Source organism: Thermobia domestica, chromosome 6, assembly GCF_964235325.1.
Source record: "Thermobia domestica chromosome 6, izTheDome1.hap1.1, whole genome shotgun sequence".
Classification (NCBI taxonomy): Eukaryota; Metazoa; Arthropoda; class Insecta; order Zygentoma; family Lepismatidae; genus Thermobia; species Thermobia domestica.
In genome coordinates, this window is record NC_137459.1 from 227,014,927 (window position 1) to 227,039,133 (window position 24,207).

Here is a 24,207-nt window from a genome sequence, read left to right on the forward strand (position 1 = left end):
CTATGTGTGCGGACCAGTATTCTAGAACTTTCCAAACTAAAGAGCATAATAGTAGGACGCTAAAGTGAAATGTTTCATTTGATTTACTTGTTTCATTTACGTCTTTCCCATAATATTTTACTTATGAGTAAGATTACAAGGTCACTTTAAATATATATGATAGCGCTTTGCAAACAGGATGTAATATTTCAGTTGGAGATAGTGAGGCTTTACATTTTAATCATAATAAATATTACGGAATCAAAATGAAGTCAAAATTAATAAAGTAAGTGGATAATAAAGCATTTCAAACCAATATTATTACTTCAATTGGAATCGTAGATTACAATTATCGTGAAAAGAAATTGAATATTGACACCCTAAAACTGATTTTATCAAGTCTGATTTGAAATTAAGAGAAAATTAAACTAAATTAAATTAATTAATAAAATGTATTTATTCGTTGAGTTTTGTTACATGAGTTTACTAAAATATTAAGTTTCACGCAAATTAACAGTTTCAACGAGGAAGTCGAAAATCGAAATTGGAAGGTTCAATTCCAAACTCAACGTGCTAATCACTTGGCTAAGCTAATATTTACTTCAGAAGTTAACGTCGCTGATCATTAAGATTATAAAGGAGGTCGACTTACATTCTGAAGAGGGCCCTAAACATTTCGTAATGTGTTCAAAGTTGCTTAATCAAAAAGCGGGCTTGGAATCTGTGTTACAGTTACTAGCTTCAAGGTAATCTTCCAAAATATATTAAATTTAACTTCTCATCACTGAAAGATCAGTTTCTGAATGTTTCGTAATTTTATAATAAATTTCATGAACGTTGAAGCGAAATAAGTAAAATTATGGGATTAACAGTTTGTAGTGCCCAATTTTCGAAGGTTGGCGGGGCTAATAATTACACAATTACACAAAATCTATCTCAAATACAACCATTATTATACACTTCATTTTCAAACACTTGTTCTTATAAATAGTATATCCATTTCTTAATTAAATTGAATTTATAGATAATTGTGTCTTACATAGCAGCTAATAATCATGCTATAAAATATAAAACAAATATATATATATATATATATATATATATATATATATATATATATATATATATATATTAGTGTGTTTCTAGTACTTGTGTCGAGTCATTTTCCCTCTAATTTCCCCTGGAATATTCTTCGCGTAATTATTTGGCTGATTATGGTTTCATAACAGTTAGATAGTGTTACATGTAAGTGTTTCAAAGTGTTACATGTAAGTATAAGACAGATAAAATTAACTTACTTTTATTCAGCATGCTGTCCTGAATAATTTGATTTACTATAGCCTTAGCCATTGTGAACACCTCCAACGTATCTGGAGTGATCATCTCTACACTCTGGACAATTCTCTCTTTCATGTCATCTGGTAGATATCTTGGAAAAAGAGGCGGAGGCAACTCTCCATATTAGAACTGGCACATGCAAGGAGCATCGGAGTATTAATTATGTGACATTTGTGATTAATCTGACGCTCACCCTCATTTCCAAAATGAAATTTGGAGTTTTTATAAAGATTTACCATTATATGAGAGGTGTATTTCCAAACCATGGTAAACCTGTTTGGTATAATTCTTCAAAAAGGAGAAAAGATATAGCTTTTTACATTGAAACACTATTGCAAGTGATATCTCACACAGAATTTACTACAGGAAGAAAAACACAAAAAGACAAAAATAAAAATACAAAATTTAACATAAGAGGTTCCATAGTATACTTTTTTATATTCAGTTCAAAATCGGATATTTTTGGATTTAGCATGTTTTGTAAATACACTTCTCATATGTTGCGCCTCTTATGCCCCCTAAGGCGATGCGTTACCAAAAGAGGAATCCAGGTTTCAAAAACGCATACCTTTTTACTACAAGAACGCTAATTTTCACTTTAATTGACCTAAAAAAGTTTCCTGGAGTATGTCCCTGCTAAGGATGTTTATACCAATTTTTTATACGAATTTTGGACGCGAGGTGTAGCCCCATATCTCGCTGACACGGACAAGTAGCATCAGAATATTAATTCTGCGAAATTTATGATTAATCTGACGCTCACTGGCATTTCCATAATAACATTTGGAATTCATATAAAGATTTACCATCATGTATTTCGCTCCTGTGCTACCCTAAGGCGGTACGTTACCAAAATAGTATCCTATATTAAAATACACTTACGTTTCTACTACAATAAGACCAATTTTCACATTAATTGGTATTAAAAACATTCTTCTGATAGCCCTTGCTAAGGGTATTTATAATGATTTTTCAATGTGGTTTTTAGTAGGAGGGCTGTAGCCTTGTATCAGTCACTGGCACAGACAAGGAACATCGGAATTTTGTGACATTTGGGTTTAAGCTTACGCTTACTGCAGCTACAATTTGAGATTTTGGTAACACTTCACCCACTACCTTTTTACGCACTTGTCTCCCAAAAGAGAAGCCTTACCGAAAATAATGTTCCAGACGACTATACTAACCTTATGGATGAGTGGTATTGTATTTTGTAGCAACCCGGTTAACAAGTTTGTGTTCATTTTAAGGTTAAAGCAGAGTGTATCGGTTTATTTAAAAAACCGAACCGTAATTCACTTTAGTTTTGTTTGAAAACAGACAATATTGCCACTTTGCAGAATATCCATACAAAGTTCCAAAAGATATGTAATGGTGGTTTCGTTTTAGGTTAAGCTATTATGAATGTGCTGTTTCACTTTTCAATGGAATTACGATTCATCTATTTTGTGAGAATACGTTAATAAACAAGAGAAACTACTTCTTTTCCGTTTTGGTTCGGTTTCGGTTAACCGATTGAAAATTGAATCTTTGCTTTTAATGTCCCATAATTAAGCAATTGAATTATGATGTACGAATTGGTGGAAGGAGAAAGTGGGAGGAAATTGGTGTGTCACGTAAAAACCCATGAGCAAAATGTTGTCCATCTCAAGTTTTCTTGCCTTGGGAACGAACTAGGTACCCCACCCTCAGAGAGTTCAGATTTCGCGGTCCCGTGTTCGATTCCCAATGGGAGATCTTTTGAAACTGTATATGTTCTCGATGTGTCTGTGTTCGTGTTCTGTCGTTCCAGGTTACTAGAAATAACTATACAACAAGTATTAACTAACTAACTAACTAACTCTATGGCCTATGGAATCCGCAGATTCAGTGCCGCGTTCACCAAAGCTCTCCACTGACTTCTATCCTTAGCTAATTGCATTCATTTTCTACTTTATATTCCTATCTCTGCGAGATCCATCTTAATATTATCCTCCCATCTGCGCCTAGGTCTTCCTAATGGTCGTTTTCCTATGGGTCTTCCAGTCAAGACTTTGAAAGCGTTTCTACTTTCTTCCATTCTAGCTACATGACCTGCCCACCTAAGCCTCCTAGATTTGACGACCCTAACAATGTTGGGTAAACCGTATAAACTATGTAGTTCCTCGTTATGAACTTTCCGCCATTCCCCATTCTCGTTCCTCTTGGGTCCGAATATTCTTCTCAGGATCCTGTTCTCAAATACTTTCAGTCTATGTTCTTCCCTCAGAGTAAGTGACCATGTTTCGCAACCATACAGAACAACAGGCATGATTATCGTTTTATATATTTTAAGCTTCAAATTCCTCGACAGAATTCGCGACGACAAGAGATTTTGAACCGAATAGTAACACGAATTCCCTGCTTTTAGTCGACATTTAATTTCTTCGTGAATATGATAGAGACGAGTATTACTAAATATAATAGAGACGGAGATGCTTTCGGTGAATCAGAAAATAGAGTGGTCTGAGACACCTGGTTCCAGTTAAGGGTTCGAATTATTCTTAAAAACAGTTTCTCGTTCATGTTCTTGCGTGTTTGTATGTCTAGGTTTGTTTTCTAATTTAAATTTGAAATCTCTCGACTATAATATTTATCATAACCGAAATAAGAGTGTTTCATCGTTATCGTAAATATGTGCAATTTGCTACATTCACGAGTGTTTTTCACTCTTACTTAACAACAGTCTTAGCGTAGTAGCAAGAGCATTGGTTTCGTAATTGAGGGGTCCTCGGATCTACTCCTGATGCGTTAATTAAGGATTTTTTATCAACTACTATATTCATACTTCTGATATCGATCTTACAAATTCGAGTACAAACGCCTTTCTTCACAGAGGAATATTACTACTACTACTACTACTACTACTACTACTACTACTACTACTACTACTACTACTAATAATAATAATAATAATAATAATAATAATAATAATAATAATAATAATAATAATAATATTAAAATTTTAAGGTTGCTATAAAATTAGACAAAGCTTACAGATAAGTCGGGATTCCGGAAGGGTGTCCGGACCTTCAAGACACACCTCTGCAACCACCAAAACTTTAAAAGAAAGCGCTACGCTAAAGTACCATGTGGAAACTATTTTACTGTAAGTCTTAATTGAAAATACCTGTAATAAAAATGACTGAATATCACTAAACACTAAGCCATATAATAAACTAAATTTCAGGACATAAAGAAGTAATTATAAAAGCTTCGCTACAAAGATACCTACATAGGCCATAATAACTTTAATGAGCTCCAAAATACAAGGTAAGAAAATAGCGTATAAGATTCAGTCTACAAAGGAATTCTTACTTAAAGAATTGACATACATTATTTCGAAAGTCGAGATAAGACAATAAATGTTTACGATAGTTTTCGTCTCGTCTCGATTCTCATCTCAAAAGCGAGACGATAATTTAAGTTAATCATGTCCCGTCTCGAATGTAAAATATTTATTCTCGTCTCGATTTTCTTTGTTTTGGTTTAGAAACGAAGTAAGAAATTCCCCTTCGCGTGGTCAACACTAAACAAAGCCAAAATATTCTTGCCAAAAGTCACTTTTCTGTTATAATAAGCTTCTAACATTTAATATTCTACGAGATAATAATAAATATTATTAGTTTATAATTATTACTATTAGTACTCCTGATGATTTGACAGTTCAAGTATTGAAATATCCGAGTATTCAAATATCTGAAGATAATAAGACGAGTGTCATCTTCGATCAATCTCCAGCAAAAATTTTAAAGTATAAAAAAACAAAGTGCCCATTCGTAGATCTGATCCGAGGACCTTCAGATTACTGATCGAGCGCCTTGGCCACTGAACCATGATCTCTACGCGGTAAAATATTAGTCTTTAGTTTGTTTACAAGTGTATTGTACGCACTGTATTTGATTCAAAATAAGTGAGTTTTGTATTTTTTTTTCAAAACTGCAATGTTGATAATTTATTGAATACAATGACACAATACCCTCCGAGTCCTCAATTACATATTCCTGTGTTTTGCATATCAATTTGACTATTAACGAGCTACTGTCGTGAGCGAACAGAAAAGGCTCTTTATTTAGGCGACCCTGAATAAGTAAGGCTTTAGATGAGGGGTAAGCGCTGTGATGTTCTATTTCCTCGGTACGGGTTCGATTCTCCTCTGCGTCATATACATTCTTTAAAATGTTTCATTTACAGGGCTGAGCTCCTGTTGGATGCTGCTAAATGAAAGATAATCTCCACTGGAGAAATTCAGAGATGATGTAATCCTGAAAATAAAGGGAGGAAAGTGAACTTGATATTATACGATAATTTCGTGCGTTTTTAAATTGTTGTTTATTGACATTATTTTTCCCTTTCTCGTTGTGTCTCAATGTGTAAATTTTTATACTTATTATACAAATCAGGAACCCTCAGTTATATTTGCAACCTAAGGGGAAATACGCTTAGTACGGATAAGCTTCCCAATTCATTTGAGTGTTACCGAATTTTGATTTTTTTTTATATTTACAAATAAATTATTGCATAGCAATATTTAGCGTCTTTAAAAACCATTTAACGAATAATGGAACCGGACAAGCTCTTGTTTCGAAGTAGTATTATGTATCAATCAGTGCCACTGGAACTTAGGAGCTCAGGCCATGTAGACCCCCAAACTTTTCATTGAGAGCTGGGTTCTTAGCCCGAATGATCCATCCATACTTTAATTGATTTGCAGGTAGGACTACTGTTAATAGTTTCACAACTCAGTGCAAGATTTCGCGTTTTGTTAAAAAAAATAACCTACTACATATATCGCATAATCTATCAGTATATTATTTGATACGGATATATGTATAGTCATTTGAAGTTAGTTAACTTTTCTATATATACTGTCTCATTCGAGTTAGTTATAAGATTATTTAAGTCCCTCGATTGTTATCCTCTCATCGGAGCTTCTTGTCCGTTTATTTTTTTTTTCTAGTACTGTGCTGTGTACTGTGAATACAAATATCATAAGACTCCTTTGCGTCATTTCGTCAGCAAGTGTTTCGCCTCAGTCCTGCACAAAAACACTCTCTATGATTTGAGCTTTTAACAGGTGGAGGCAACTTCATGCTGTTGTTCTAGCTACTCTTCAAGGCGTAATGAATATTGGAGCGGGCGTTAGTTTGGTTGCCTAACTCACGCATTTTGTACCTCAAGAATTTATGTGGCCCGTTGTACACGTTTTCCTAACTATTATTTCATTGGCACAAAAGTTTTTCAACAATAAAAAAAATTGATTTTCACTGGACAGCCCAAACGACACATTTAATTGTTGTTATGTTCCTAATCATTGCTGACTACACTGGGGCTATACTTGATGTCAGTGTCAGTTGAGCATAATCGCTGAAGTTTAATATGACAGCTTTACATGCAAGGATCAGTTTTGAACTGTTGCCGTCTACTATATTCAGTTAACAATAGCAAAATGATACATATAATAAGAGTCGAAAGTGTATACCGATGTCACCATCCAACAATGTACTCAACAGGCTACTTCGGTACATGGTTGGCTGGGAGTTACAAGGAAAGCTCAGCTTCAGACCGCTCGAATACACAGCACAGTACACGCTATTAGAGAAAGAAAGTTATAGAGGACGAGTCTCTAACATCATTAGGAAGAACCTTATGTTGCAAGCGTGGGCACATAGTGCGCCAAATCCAAGAGAAGTTAACGCCAGTAAACGCCAGTAAACTGTATGAAACATATTTCCCAGAGGACAAGTAAAAAATGATATGGATGACAGGAGGCTCTACACAGGTGAAACTAACAGAGTTTGATGCGTTTTCTACACTCGAACATTCAATAAGAGTCGTTCAGACTCCGTGCTACAGTGAAATAAATATATTTCCGATGAAATTCTGGTGATAGCGGGATACTAAATTCGGGAAACTCTACCAGTGGTCGTAGTGCGTTCCAACACAGAAATGAACGCAGCTTACTTCCAGGATCCTATGTATGACACACAGACACGCATCAGTACGTGACGATAAAACCAATAATGTATGGATTCATAGGGACAACGTCTCTAGCAATAAGACTTGACTATCCCAGGCGTTCTACGCAAGGAAGACCGAAGAGAGAGTATTTCGAATGTTTGCTAGTGAGACATTCCCCTTTGCATTCAACGCAAGAATTTTCTCAGAAGAAACTACGCTGCATGCCGATCGTTTGAGGTCGTAGACATCACATCAAATACAATCGTTGGTAGAGAAACGAAATTTACTAGCCAGGTAACAGTTTCAAGTTCAACTGTTTTCATCCTGAGCAACCATCTGTAATGCACTTCATAACTCGATATCTTACTTATTTATTTTTTTTTTTACGTTTAAAGTTATTGTTAATCAAAACAAATGAATATTTATGAATTGGTTACGATAACATGAATCGCATGCATTGTTAACAACGGCCTAATAACTTTGTCTAATAGTGTATTATTGAAACATAAAATGCAGATTTAAGCTTCAAAAGACTGATATTATGCAACCAAAGATATAAATTCAATGATATTGTTTATCACTATCATATTTGCTTTATTTAAACTTAACCATCCACCAGCTGTAGTTTTAAAGTGAGAACACGTTGAATAATTCTGTTTAATCTACGGAGGAAAATGGAATACTATAAAACATGTGTAACTTGACACAGTTAAAACAAGTTTTATAATATTTAGACAGTTCTTTTCCACTCCATTTTTATGTATCAGAAAGATCCTGAGCTATTTCCTTTTTATAAAATTTTATTCTAGAGTTTCAAGTGCCAAAAATTGCAGATACACTTGTCATTTTTTGTGGAAACACGTATCTTCGAGGGAAATGCAAACAAGATATCGAAAAAGAAAGGGAAATTGCAGTGAAGCCTCACGGCAAACACTTGAACGGAAAGGGTTGATAATATATAAGACAAGGCAATACTAACTGCGAAATTCGGTATCAAATTGATTATGTAGTCTATTTGAAGAACTATTGAAATTGATTTCTATAGTTGGCCATAACACTCAGTTTTCTTATCGCATCCTTATAGAAAATATTGCATCATAGTTGCAGATTGATTATTGAATACAAAACTTCTTTGAACATTCAATACTATTAAATGCTGTCTAGAAATATAAATTTACTTGGATATTTGCAACATTTTCCTCAGGTTCTGGCCTAAGTAGTTGACTAACACATCAAGATCATTGTACTTACAGCAGCAAGGAAAATTGGATATCCGTTAAAATTCTACTCAACCAGTCCATCAATCGAATTAAAGTATAGGAACATATTTGTATGATTTTTTTTTAAAAAACGTAACGTTTAGGTCAATTTTCGAAATGTACGTATATTAGTTGTTTAGAACATAAATTACCTAATGAGGAACAAATTCCAACGCAACTATTGTTTTTCACGAATTGATTTATTTACATTTTCACCAGCAAAATGTTTGATTTGATTTCTTCCTTTATATTCTTGTGAAGCATTCTTATGTTTAAAGCGTTTAAGTTTATTCTTTTCTCCTAACAATATGTTTTTCACACACAATACAATATGTTGATTCACTATTCTAAGAAGCAGTTAGTACATACACTATATCTCTAGTTGAGCATTTGTTATTCAATTTATTTCACTGTTACTTTAGTTCAATGATAAGGTTCATATCCATATTAATGTATTTATGAGGTGTATCTGGAGTATAAAAGTCCGGAGTCGTAGACCAGCTCTCTTATGAGCAAAGGTACGAAAAGTGGAGAGCTTTCTTGGAAATAGGTGGTTTTCAATCTGAAATTGTGGAATTTTTCCAATTGTACCTCCAGTTTTGGCTCTACACTGACCATGTACCCTATGTTAAATGAAAATGCAACGATATTACTTCAGCAGACCGTTCTCTTAGGACCTCACTATACCAGAAATACAACATTGTTCGGAAACTAATTCGAGGCGTTTTGGTTCCTTCGCATAACAATGTTCAATTTACTCGTCTCACTTTTGTCTGACCTTGTGTTCCGTTCGAACAACCTATTGAATTAGAAATGTTACTTTCTCATTTAGCATAGTACGCCTTAGCAGCGTAAAGCCTAAATGGCTGGTTTGATTTAAAAAACACGATTTTAGATTAAAAGCCACTTAGGGGTTGCGGCGGCTCAATGGTAGAGCATTCATCTCTGGTGTGTGGGCTTCCGGGTTCGATCCCAGCTCCCGCCAAGTGAACTTCGTGTTGGACAAATACCCAAACACTGTGTGCGTGCGTTTCCTCGGGGTTCTTCTGTTTTCTCACACCTTCTTCATTCCACCATTCCATTTATTTCTAATAATCACCGTCTCCTTTAGCCTGGCCGGCATAATCGTGGGACGTAAAACTTAAAGATTTCATTTTATTTTTGAAAGGCACTTATTTTCAATAACTTCAATCTCTTTCCATTTTCTCGTATCTTTACTCATAACGAAGTTGGTCTGTGGTCCCGGACTCTTGATACACCCAATATATCATAAATCTTGTCACATTATTGTACACTTTCTATTTCACTCTATGTTTGGTTCTAGGTACAAACTATGTATCATCTGCTATAGTCGAGTGGAGTCCCGAAGATGTTATTGAGGTGCAGTGTAATTTGATTTATGATGAAAGAAGTACAAATATATCTATGCTAACGAATGTTAAATTAATAACTCCTTTCGAAAACTGGAGAAAAACGTCATTTTCCGCAGGGTAAGTTTAGAAATCTAGTAAACATTTTCGCATTGTGCTAGAAGGTCACAAGTAATAGCTTGCTCTTGTTGGAATATTTGCCTAGGCTATATCTCAGTTTATATTTGAAATTATCAGTAAATTATAAAGCCACTATTCGAGATAAAATAGATGATTGATAGGTATTACAATGTTTCTCCAAAATTTTACTATTTTTTAAAGTTAATGTTAGGGAATTCCAACAATTAAAAAAGCACATATATTGTTTCATGAGAGTTTGTAGCATTTCCTTATTAATATCACTTGGAACACAGTTTACAAAGAGAGGAAATTGCGTTGCCTTCTCAATTTGTTCATGGCCCCACAAAATTTGAAATATATATTTTTCTCGAGCTGAAATGAGCTAGAGACGAAAATGTCATCCAAGAGCCGTTTCAAAGAATAGACATTAGCAATGTACAAGGATCGTTCAAGGTTGACAGGAACTTTTATTTCTTCGGAGGAAACAGGTAGCACAAGAATTACCAATCTATTTCAGCTTTCCAAAGTATTCTCCGTGCGCGTCGAGGCACCGTTGTCATCGTTGTGGCAGCTCCCTGATTCCTTTGGCGTAGAAAGAACTTGGTTGTTGTCGTAGCCACTGGAGGACATCATTCCACAGTGCTTCATCTGTCGTGAATTTTTTCCCTCCCATATGGTCTTTAAGGGGTGCAAACAAATTATAACACTGGTAGGCAAAATTAAACTTTTTTCGCTCCCACGAACGAAAATAGATGATTCCTATAGGTTTCGAGCTCCTGAGTTCGAATCCGTAACCCGTTCTTCTGCAGGACGTACCAGTTTTCAGGGAGGAGGGGGATGTTTCAATATCCGCCCAAAGATGCTATTCTCCACCCGTAATAATTTGCACGTTATAATTTAAATATCAATATAAATTATGCAGATAAAATTGCATAACAAGTTAAAGTCCAACACTTACGTGTCACTTGCTTGTCCTACTCCTGTTGTAATTACTACAAGGTGTCTCAAGTGTCGCATTCCAACAGAAGTCTGCCAACATATTCACACTCCATTTACCACTGTAGTGCCTCTCCATGGTAGCTATTTGCTGGTGAAACCTTTCTCCGTGTTCGTCAGAGTCCTCCCCCAAGCTGTACATTTCAGGGAAGAAGTCCAGGTGGCAATGCAGGAAGTGTAACTTTAGGGAAATATTACATCCCATGTTACGAAATGAAGTAATTAACCTGCCCACAATGCCTTTGTAACCAGGTGACTTATGATTCCCTAGAAAGTTACTGCACACTTCTTGGAAGGCCTCCCAAGCCTCACTTTCCACTTCATTACGCTTAGAAGAAAGTGTAGTATCCTTAAAAAGGTCTCTGATTTGAGGTCCCGTAAAAACACCTTCTTTCACCTTGGCCTTGCTGAGTCTTGGGAATAGTTTTCTGAGATGATTAATTGCTTCACCATCCCGGTTCAGGGCCTTGACGAAGACCTTCATGAGCCCTAATTTGATACGAAAGGGTGGTAAGAATATTTTCCCCGGATCCACAAGACGTTCATTAGCCAAGCTCATCTCCCCTAGGACCAGTTGCTTCCTTAGCGGCCATTTTGGATGGTGTACTGATCTTTGGCTCGACTATCCCAATGACACAAAAAGCAGCAGTGCTTTGTGTAATCTTCTTGTAAACCGGTGAAGACGGCAATAATCTTAAGGTCAGCGCATACAGACTACTGGAACTGTTCGTACTTCATTTTCTGCAATAGGTTTCGCATGTTCTCGTATGTTTCTTTCATATGTACAGCATGAGCAATAGGGAAGGCTGGCTTTCCATTGCCATTGTGTAGTAACCAGGCCCGTGCTGGCCCACCGGGACACCGGGACGTGTCCCGGTGCGCCCTCCGAAACATCACTGTATAAATGAAGGTACAAGTTTTTAGTAATAAATTCTTAGTTTTATTGGTAAAGAACCCGTGAAAGATGCAGTGCGCCCTTTATATTAGGCGCCCTTGCGAGTCCACATCAAAGATGAACGATTTTATTTATTCTTCTGTATACTACAGTTCTGTACAATACAGTTACTATTTTTAAAGAACCCGTGAAAGGTACAGTGCGCCTTTTACATAAGACGCCCTACGAAACATCACATTGTAGATAAGTGGTTTTAGTTATCCTGTGTACCAGCTTTATATAATAAATTCAAATAGTGATTGTTAATAAAGAAGCTGTGAAGAATACAAGGCGCCCTTTACAATTAATACAGTTGCTATTGGCAGAGAACAGGTAAAGAGTATAATCACTTACAAAAATATTATAAAGCTATGTAGCTATAAAACGAAACAACGTAATACACCAAGAATAGTTCGGATAGTCAAACGTACGAGCATTCATGAAATACTAAACTGACACTAGTCTCTAATTTACAATTTTTACGGCATCAAAGCTTTCACAGTCTTAATATGCATTCATATATCCGAAAATATTGATTTTTCCTGTGTGTTTTAAATCAGTGTTCGGATAATCAGTACCTATTGTAATTCTAAAATATAGCTATATTAATTTCCGTAAAATGTGGTCTTCCTGTCACCACGGCATGGCGCGTCCTCAGGGTGTAGATCGAGGGGAAGTCCTCTGGGATATAGAGGTTAGCTACGAATATACTTAATAAGCAGTCGCGGAAAGACAAGGGGTGATCCTCCCGCTTGGGAATTTGGTGTGGGGCTAATAACTCACCCTGTAAAAAAAATGTTCAGATATATTCGCAGAATCCTTGCATCAGAACTGATAACTTGGCACGAACTCAGCAAAGTAAAATCGACCTGAGAATTGGAACATGGAAGATAAGAAGTCTCTATAGGGCAAGCGCGTTAAAATGTGGAACGAATGAGTTTAGAAAAAGAAGATGGATCTAGTGGGATATCAGGAAGTTAGATGAGAAAGAAATGGAGGAGTCAAGTCGGGAAGTCGGGAAATTTTACGTTCTTTTACGGGGAACGAATTAAAAATTACCAACTAGGATCAGGGCTTTTCGTTCACAAACGAATATGTACTATCAGCAATCACATGGGTTGAGTTTGTTAATGATAGATTTTCTTTTACTTCTCTTAAGGGTCGGTGGTGTAATATTATTGTTTTAAAGAACATGCACCAACAGAAAATAAGGATGACAAAAAAAAAAGTCTTTACGAAAGAATAGAACGGGTATTTGATCATCTCCTGCAATATCATATGAAAATTCTGTTAGGCGGTTTCAGTGCGAAGGTAGGACGAGAGGGTATTTTCAAACCGATTATAGGGAATAAATGTCTACATAACGAGGGTTGTAACAACGGCGTTAGACTCGTGAACATTGCAACATCCAGAAACCTTATCGTGATGATTACAAAATTCCCACATCGCGACGTTCATAAATATACTTGGACCTCACCAGACGGAAAAACACATAATCAAATCGATCACGTTTTAGTAGATAGAAGAAAACAGTCTAGCACAACTGATGTTTGGTCGTTCAGAGGAGTTGATTATGATAATAAGAAAGAGAGACTATCGTTGAATAAAGGAAATATTCAATATCTGAAAACGGAGCGGTTTAATTTAAAGAAATTAGAGGAGAGTCAGGTGAGAGGGGAGCCAGATTGAAGTGTTGAATAGATTCTCGGTTTTACAAGGTTCGGAGTGCACTAGTGTTCAGGATACTTGGTTGAAATCAGAGAAAACATTAAGATTTCAGAAAAGAAATATTGGGACACGCAGAAATACATAGGAACAAAGCATCGTTCAACCAGGAATGCATTAAAGTAGCACAGAAGAGAAAACAGAAGAAACAGCGTTGGCTACAGAATCCGAACGAAATAACTGCTTAAAATTCCACTGTCATCTGGTGGAAAACTTCCAAAACTTTTAGAACAAAGAAAGGCGATTTTTGGAAGCTAAAATTAATTAACTTGAAGATAATAGTAAAAAATAAAAACATTCCGGACACGTATAAATGCATCAACGGACTTAAGAAAGGCTATCAGTTTCGTGCTTATAATTAAAGAAACCTAAAGGAACAGTTCTCACTGATCAGGATAGCATCTTAAATAGATGTAAAGATTTCATTGACGATTTGCTTAACACGTAGCCAAAAACTAATGTGCGTGGCAAAAGTGAAATGCATACAGCATATCCGTATATTCCAGAACCTAACCAGACAGAAATAGAAATCGCTATTAAAAAATTAAAGAAACACATATCTCCGGGTGTAGACGAAATTCTGATTGACTTAATTTTAGCTGGGGGGATTGTAGAGCAAGATACACAAACTCATTCTCCTTATCTGGAACAAGGAGGAATTACCACAAGAGTGAAAAGAATCAATCATTGTTCCAGTTCAGAAGAAAATCAACAAGACTGATTATTATTGAGGCATTTCTCTTCTGTCAATATCCAATAAATTTTCTTAAACATTCTATTAGTAAGATTGACTTCATACGTAGATGAAATTATTGGAGATTATCAGAGTGGATGTAGGTAAAATCTATCAATATCGACCAGATATTTACTATTCAACTAATACTTGAAAAGAAATGGGAATACAATATTCTGGGACTTCAATTATTGACTTTAGACTAGGGTAGGAGGGAAACATTGTACAACATGCTTACAGAATTTCCAATACCGAAAAAGATAGATAATTAAGATATGTTTAATTTAATCCCAAAGTAAGGTTCGAGTAGAGAAATTTTTGTTCACGAGCTTTCACGCTTGTTGCCAATATTATTTAACTTTGTTCTAACACTATAACGAAAATCAAAGACAGGAATCAGGTCCTAGAACTGAATTGTATTTACCAGGTTATGGTGTATGCTTATGATGTAAATTTAATAGGGGATGATAGAACGATAGAAAGGAATGCAGAAATCTTTCTTAACGCTTGCAGCGATATGGGCTTAAAAGTAAATGCAGTGAAAACTAGATAAATGGAAATTTGTCGAGATCATAATACTGCATTTTATGGATGCGTTAAAATACCAAATAATATTTTCTTTCGACAAAGTGGATACTTTCAAATACCTAGAATTATTATTAACAGACCAAAACCATAATCACAAAAAAATTGATAACTGAAAGCAGGGATTTCGTGTTATTATTCAGTTAAAAATATTTTGTTGTCGCGAATTCTGTTGAGGAATTTGTAGCTTATAATATTTTTTTCTATAAAATGATAATCATGCCTGTTGTGCTGTATGGTTGCGAAACACTGTCACTGAATCTGAGGGAAAATCTCAGACTGAAAGTATTTGAAAACAAGATTCTTAAACCAATATTCGAACTCCAAGAGGAACGTGAATGGGGAATGGCGGAAACTCCATAACGATGAACTGCATAATTTTATACCGTTTACAAAAACATTGTTAGGGTCATCAAGTCTAGGAGGCTTAGGTGGGCGGGTCATGTAGCCAGAATGGAAGAAATTAGAAACCCTTTCAAAGTTCGAACTGTAAATCCAAATAGGGAAACGAAAATTAGGAGGACCAAGGCGCAGATGGGAGAACAATATTAAAATGGTTCTCGCAGAGATTGAAATATAAAGTAGAAACTGGGTCCAGTACGCTAAGGACGGAAATCAATGGAGAGCTTTTGTAAACGCGGCACTGAACCTCCTGTGTCCATAGGCCATAGAGCTATACTAAGTTGTTGATACATTTAGCTCCCTTTTATTTGACAGAAATGTTACTACAGGAACTAAAAAGTTTTTCTCTAGTAAAGAGGATTTCGATTCGAGGTTTCCACAAATGAACTATTTACGTTAACACGAAAACAAATTTCATGGTGATTTCGATATAGAAAGGCATCTTTACTTTCTTTCAAAGTATATATATATATATATATATATATATATATATATATATATATATATATATATATATATATATATATATATATATATATATATATATATATATATATATATATATTCCCGTTATTCCCGTTTGTATGGGTGCCCTTTTAGTAGACTTGTCCACCGCCCTCATTAGTATCCCAGCACGGCCCTGGTAGTAACACTGCCTTGAGACTTATCCTAGAGGAATCTACGAATAGCCTCCAATCTCCAGTATTGTAGTTCAACTTCAGTTGTCCCATAAGCGATGGAATGTCACTGCAATACACCAAATCACCATCCTTTGTAAAATTAGGAACTAGGCTCACTTCTCTTTTCCTATACATCGATACATTAACATCTTGGTTAAGTAGATTCCATTGTTGAAGTCGTGATGCAAGCAACAGAACCTTAGGCTTGGGAAGGTTTAAGTCTCTGGCCAGATCATTCAGCTCTTCCTGACTTATCACATGTGGTTCATTAGTGTCAGGCACTGGAGCGTAATTGGGATCTGACTGTGTACTCGAAGATTGTGCTACATTCTCACAAGCAGCAGGTTCTTCATCGGATGAAAAACTGCCCAAGGTGTATGAGTGTAGTGGTACAGGCAGACAAACATCACAGGTCTCCTCTCGGAATCCAAGTTAAGACGCTGTATTTTATGCTTCATGGTTTTTTTTTTTTTTTTTTTTTTTTTTTTTTTTTTTTTTTTTTTTTTTTTTTTTAGAAACCTTTTACATTAGTCAGGAAGAATTAACAGTCTGAAACATGATCACGGGGCTCACGCCAAACCATAGGTACGGTGAACGACACCGATTTATGTGTACCTTTCAACCATACTGTGAGAGTAAGCGCACACTTTGTTTCGGAGCCCAAACGCGATCCTGGTCGCCGATTTTACACCCGAAGTACAGATGGTAGGCTGTTTTCAGGAACGGTGACAATGGCCTACTTTGTCCCTTGAAAATCACTTTCCCACATATGTAGCAGAATGAATCTGTGGAATTGTTGCAAGTTCTCGGCATGTTCGTTTAACACAAACGTCAGTATTTTGCGCAGAAATATTTTTCATCTAAGGTATACACAGACACAGCGTAACACCACCTCGTAACACGAAGATCAACTCAAAACTGAAATTTTTGTTTCAAGCGACAACGTGGTGTATGTGTTGGCGCCTTTCTTCAACAATCTGTCTGTCGTCTAGACAAAAGGAAGCCAACGAATAATCACAAGTTGATTACGAAACCTTTCTCCGTCAATAACGCCTATGTTTTAGTGTATGCAGTGTGGAACGACAATAAATCTTTGCAACCCATGCGGAGGGGGTACGTTCCGGGAGGTCGTGAGCTAGAGAAAAGAATTTTCCTGGGATATAGCCTAGTAACAGTTCTTGGATTAAGATAAACATTCAGAATTATGCACTTCAAACAAGGATAACACATGTTAAATACGAAAAATATGATTTTTCTCTCAATTATGGAAACAGCACCCTGCCCAAAAAGAAAAAAAAAACTTACGTGCTGGAACTTTCTCGATTAGATATTCATAATCAGCTTCTCGAAATCTATCCGGTATACCCTTTCACTTTCGAAACAATTCAGAATTATGCACTCGAAACACGGAAAACACATGTTAAATACGAAAAATACGATTTTTCTGTCAATTATGGAAACAGCACACCGCCAAAAAAAAAAAAAAACATTACGTGCTGGAACTTTCTCGATGATATATTCGTAATCAACGTCTCGAAGTCTATCCGGTACACCCTTTCACCATTGTGGGAGGATTTTCATGCCGACCAGTATAATCACTGGGGGCTAAATCTAGATTATAGGGGGGATGGGGCAGAACTTCCCAGCGCATTTCGGCCAGAGTTGTTTTTGACACGTTGGTCGTGTGAGGGTGGGCATTGTCACGGAGAAGAATGACATTTCCAGACAATATCCAAGGTCTTTTTTTTTTTTTTTTACGAATGGACTTTCGTACAGCACTGCTCAACAATGTGGAGTAATACTGGGCATTAATTGTGCTGACTTAGTCTAGAAAATCCACACGGATAACACCCTTCATGTCCCAGAAAACACTTGCCATGATCTTTCCAGCGGTCGTCTGCATTTTACTTTTCTTGGGCGGCGGGGAACCTTTATACCTCCACTCCATGCTGCTTCTTTTGGTCTCTGGGGTTCAATTGTGCAACCATGTTTCATCACACGTGATGGTGGATTGCAACAATTCATCACATTCGGCTCGAAACCAATTCAGAATCTATTCACAGACTATCATGCGTGTCCAATTCTGATCAAATGTCAGGTGGCGGGGAACCCACCTTGCGCAGATTTTGCGGAAGCATATGTGGTCATGAATGATTGTCTCAACACTCCCGACACTCACCTCAACATCAATAGTCCGCAGCGTTACTCGCTGGTTCTCAAGAATTATTTACTCAAGACGCCCTATATTCATTGGTGTGACTGCAGTAGGGCGAATGTGTCCATGCGCTTCATTTGTCACCAGCTCCCGTCCTTCGCAAAACTGTTCACACCATTCATACACTTTTGTCCGTGACATCGTTTATTCACCATACTTTTCTTACAATCTTCTGAGAATCTCAGCAGGTTTAACTTTCTCCTTCACAAGAAATTTGATTACACACCGCTGCTCTACAGTCACAAACACACTGCTTACCACCATGTTCGCTGCAACTGCTGCACATGCGCCAAATACGTCATGCCAAGCGCTAGTTACTCGAGAAGAAATGCATTACGTCACCGCAAGTTTCATCATGATCCGACTATTCATCGATTATTTACGTACGATCAACCTTGAACGACCCTTGTATTTTCGTTCAAATATGTATGCACATATCAAAACAAGCAGATGTCTGAGATCCACGACTGGTGTGACAAGGCAGCAAGCTGAACCATCCTATTCCATTACAAAATATGATCAAAATTGTACGAAGAAGTGAAAGAAAACTATAATTATTATTTGTTTCTTTGCATCACTTATTTAATCTTTCGCTACAATCCGTCAATACAATAGGAGGGCTATGAAAGAATTCTCGGATAAAAACGAGAAAGGCAAAAAAGTAAATGGCCAGGGTTTCAGCACAATAAGGTTTGCTAATGATATAGCATAGACAAAGGAGAACGATGAGGACATGCAGGAAGCACTTTTAAACTTGAAGAAGCAACTGAAAAAAAAAACATGCAAAATGAAGACAAATAAGAAGAAAACGAAAGTGATAAAGTGCACAAGAGCAGGACAGGAACAGGCAAACGTATGGGTAAATGGAGAAAAAATCGAAGACGTTAAGACCTTTTCCTATTTATGAAGTCTAAGTAGGGCGGAAGAAATGAAAAATACATAAGTTCCAGAATAGCATAGGCAAAACAAGCATTCAATCGGAAAAGAGGACTAATAACATCAAGAAATGTGTCGTTGGACGTTCGTAAACGATTTATTAAGACAGTGGTATGGAGCGTGGTGCTGTACGGATCAGAAACGTGGACATTGAGAAAAGCTGAAATATCTCAGCTGCAAGCATTTGGAATGTGGTGTTGGCGCATAATGCTGCGCATATCTTGGACTGAAAGGAAAAGGAATGAAGACATACTAAAGGAAGCTAATGAAGAACGACAGATCATGAAGATAATAGGAGAAAGAAGAAACATCATGCTTGGCCGTCTTATTCGACACTCCGATTGGATCACGGTGCTGATAGAGGGAAAGGCAAAAGGAAAACCAGGAAGAGGAAGATCAAGGATAGAATAGCTAGATGTAGTTACGGAGAAGAGGCCTTATCAAAGTATAAAACAGCTCTCCCAAGCGAGTGAAAAGTTTTAAAATTTCCATGTTGTCCACCAACCTATAGTTGAGGTGAACAAGAAGAAGACAATCTGTCAATTAACACTAATAAAATTTAGAACATGCTGATCGTGCAAATCATCGAATACTAAACATAAGCAGAATAATTTTCGTTACAAGTCTATTCATCCGTTTTGACTACAAGAATCGCATTTCAGTACATTTCATTTAACGTTACTATTTTAAAAATGTGTTGATCAGCGAGCTTAGAAAGTGTTTCCTTTTTCTTTGAAAATGAAAAATGAAATGCAATCTTCCTGTTTAACGTTCCACGTTTATGCCCTGTAGGCTGAGAGACACTATGATTAAACCAAGTTAATGTTGATGGAAGGATTGGTGGAAGGATAAACTGGGGGAAACGGGAGTAACCCGAGAAAACCCACGGACACAATTCTGTCCATCACAAACTTATTTGTCCTGGGATAGTAACAGGAACCTCCCGCACTAGAGGTAAGCACTCTAACACTGAGCCACTGTGATCCCCTTTTGGTCCAGTAAAAATAGCTCCAAATTGGATTAAAGGTAGAAATCTGGAATAACAAGCTGAAATTTTCAGCAGCAATTCTCCTATAGCTATACATGAACATACTGAAAGCCCCAAGAAATCCCATTTGAGGAAATGGAATTATGACGTCACCAATATGTCGGCCAGCCCAACTCGTTTCATAAATTTCAAACGATTATAACTCTAGACAATTTTAAGATAAGAACTTAGTGTTGGGGCTATTTATGAGGGAAGACATTGGAAAGTGTTTTCTTGACTAAAATGTTTTTATTTGTTGTCGCCATTATTAAATATGGCAGATGAAATTGGAGTATTCTCAATTCTGTTTTAGATGGGTATGGCCAAATATCTTCGTAACCGTTACGAATTAAAAAAAACAACTATCTGAAACAATCGTCATTGTTTATTTCAAGAGCTTTCGAATGAGGTATGTATCATTAATGTATCCTTAAAATTAACGTTGCTAATAGGTTTTATATAATGGTAAATGTAATGCATAATTTTCCTGTGATACCAATAACAGTGAAAGTATCATATTTCATAATTTGGAAATTTCGAGGAAATTGCAATAATACTCTGAGTAGATTCTATAATATTTTTATAGTTATGACAAGATTTTCAGGTTACAGTTTGGGGTGCATTACATTGAACAGAGTAGTGAAAGCTTCCACCTTCCGGTACCGACGTATAATTTAACATGCACTCATTAATAAAGACATTATATTACACTCACTTGAAAGAAATAAAGCGATATCAATCTAGGAGCTATATAAACTATGATGGATGGAAGTGGATTAAAGGAACTTCGGTGTTCAATGTGTGCAGATAAAACAGGTTCCCATTTGGAAACAGGTCATGCTTTTATCCGTGCTCTTCGCGCTCATTTTTTACTCAGACAGCCATAGCATGTAATTTAATGATTTTAGTTTCATGTTGTGCTATGAAGGGTAAATCATCAAAGATAATGAGTAAGTCTTTAGTAAGTAATAAATCTAAAACTCGAACTACTGTGTGGAGGCAACATGATGGCACAGTGGTAAAGTGCTTGTGCATGGGATTCCTTGTGCGATCCCCACCCAAGTATGTTTGTGCTGGAAAACACCGTTTTCTTCCACATTCTCATTCCACTAGTTCTTGCATCATCGTTGGCTTACATTAGTCCTCTGTCTCCCTTAGCCAAAAGATCATAATCATTGGACGTTAGACAGAAAGATTTCATTTCAAGATTTGTCGAACTGCTGTGAAATCTACAGTTCTTATAGTGTTTTTATCTGCAGTACAAAACTTGATGAAGGAAGTAAAACTAGTCGCACAGGAAAACTTTTCGCTCAATATTTTAAGCTAGTTGATAGTAATACGTCTTTTTATAAGAACCGAGACATCAGGTACTGGGATCTACATTTATACAGTGTCCAGCAATTGCTTCCATATTTGAATGCTCCTGGACATATTAATCATAGGAAATATGTAGCGTTCTATATACAGCGAACGAAGGAGTTTAAGGCACAACTTATTTATTTATGTATGTATTTATTTATTTATTTAACGGCAGACTTAAGGCTATGTTTGCCTTTTCTTACACTCAACCAACTCAACATTGACGTCAAATCCATAAAAATTACAATTGCTACATTAATACATATGTACATACACATATATGTGCCCCTATACACGAATATGCTCCCTTACATACCCCCACCCCCGCCATACCCTCATCCTATTTATCATGAAAAGAAGAAAACTATACATACAGCATACGCAGAACGATATATGTATTCTTAAAAGTATACTACCTTACATTCACCCCTCCCCATACCTCCCCACAAACCTTCACAAAAACAAGGATATTTCAGAGTAGGTCTTAGTAATAAGTTTTGGAGTGACATGTGTCTTGAGCAGACTCTCGTGAGAGATACCAACACTGATAGTGGACTCATCTATGGGAGAGGAATTGCAAACTCGACATTAGCAAAATAGGTGCAGTTCGTCCTACTGACTGCCAACGTTTTAAATGGAATGGAGAAATTTGCAGATGCTTCTTTGTTTTGGTTAGAAGTTTTCCCTAAAGATATTCAAGTATTTGTTGATTGGCTTTGGCTATATAACCCTCTCCAAAGGAATATTGTGCTCCTTTCATCTTTAACTAATGATGTAATAGGAAGTGAAAAAGTAAATTGTGACAATGCCATAGAAGAAGGCAAACGATCTGTCGCTTTAAAGGAGGAAAAACCTTATAGTGATGTACGCTAGTGAAAAGAATGGTGTATTTATTGGAGAAAATTTAGAAACCGTTAACTCAAACTAGATATTCAACAAATGATTAGCATTGTCAGAAAACTTGCAAATTATCTAAGATATGAGTTATCAACTCTTCTACCTGCTTTATTTGATGAACTTACATTGAGAAAAGGAAATAAATCAGAGCTGATAAAATAGCTAGAAGTTTTACAGCCTGACATTGAGTTACCGTCAAATCCAATCTACGTAAACGATTATGTATACCTGTTTCGCAATTACCTTAAGCAGGAACATACACCTTTTATGACATTTGTAAAAATGTTGTTCTCCACGTTATTGAAAAAATACGTATGGCAGTAGTTCAGCAGTGATGTTTGATGGTATGTAGAGTTCTTAACAAACCACATGGAACACATTCGTCGTTCAGGTAAAGAGACAAGTGCAGATATAGTAGATGGAAAGGGAACAAATGTGCTGTAGCACCAGGAATGTTTCTTACAAATGCTAATAACGGAACAGACCTTGTAAATCTGCTTACCACATATTTACACGAAACTGTTACTCATGCTACTGGTGACACAGAATTATAAAAACAGTGGTAGAGATTACAAAAATCGGAGGCTTGTCAGCAGCTGTTGATTAGGATACAGATCTCCTGGTACTTCTCATTGTCCTCATACCTAAAAATGTTCTTTCTGTTTAATGCTTGAATCAAATATCATCCCAGAAAAGACCTTTAGCTCCAAACTTCTGCAGAAAGCATTAAGGACAAATTATATTCATGCAATCACTAGTTGTGATATGACTTCTGTACCTTACAAGTTGGGGGTAAAGGAAACATTTCAAGAAATTGACAAAAACAGTTTCATTACAAAGAACAGTGGAGATTTCCAACAGTCCGATTGTTTTGTCATAAATCAATCGCTTGGCTCATTCTTTGATGTACCGAGGAAACTCTAATGACACATTAAATAAGAAGAAATATTTATAGGACGTCGACCAATTAATGCCGATTTCAATTTTGCCCACCTCCCTCCAACATCTGCCCCTACAAGGGAACATTCATTCAGAGCCTATTACCGGAAAGAAGAGTAGAAAGATGTGAAACTAGATCCAACTGGAGAAAGAGATTGGATCCAGTTGAAACTAGATCCAACTGGAGATTGGAAGAAAGAAGAAAATTATATTCAACTTGTTCCTTTTCAACAAAAGCCGACGCCTAGTTATCTCTTGAATTTAAATTATTTAAATACGAAACAAGATTACAACTTCAGATGCATGCCGGAGACATAAGCTCATATGTAGCAAATTTTGTGGTCATTGTATTGGCTATGGCTGCCGCATATAATCATGATGCGTCAAAAGACTTAGATAACCTACCTTCTTCGAATGACGATGAAGCAAATGAAAATGAGACTGTTGAACCATCTTATCGCCGTCGCAGATTGAATGCAGCACAGAATTCTATCCTCAAAATTTCAGAGCTTCAATGAAGATGTTATATTTTTCTAGAATGTGAAAATTGAGTATTATTTATTTTTAAAATTTATATTAATTATTGATGAAGTGATTATCTATCGATATTTTGCAATAAAGAGCAAACTGAACGGTCAACATAATATAATTTATTACTGATAAGTAAATGTTTAAATTACAATGCCTACCTGCACATAGGAGCTTTCATTACTGTTTTGTAACTGTAATTGAAGTAT

The 24,207-nt window shown here is 36.3% G+C and overlaps 1 protein-coding gene across 2 annotated transcripts in view; it reads left to right on the forward strand.

Moving 5' to 3' along the window:
• The window catches only part of Apoltp (Apolipoprotein lipid transfer particle), a 6,186,292-nt gene that overhangs the window by 2,970,953 nt on the left and 3,191,132 nt on the right, over nt 1-24,207 (forward strand). For both annotated transcript variants that reach the window (XM_081762641.1, XM_081762640.1), the window contains exon 29: nt 9,877-10,042. In XM_081762641.1, the coding sequence (XP_081618767.1) occupies nt 9,877-10,042 (166 nt within the window). The remainder of the gene's footprint in view (nt 1-9,876; nt 10,043-24,207) is intronic.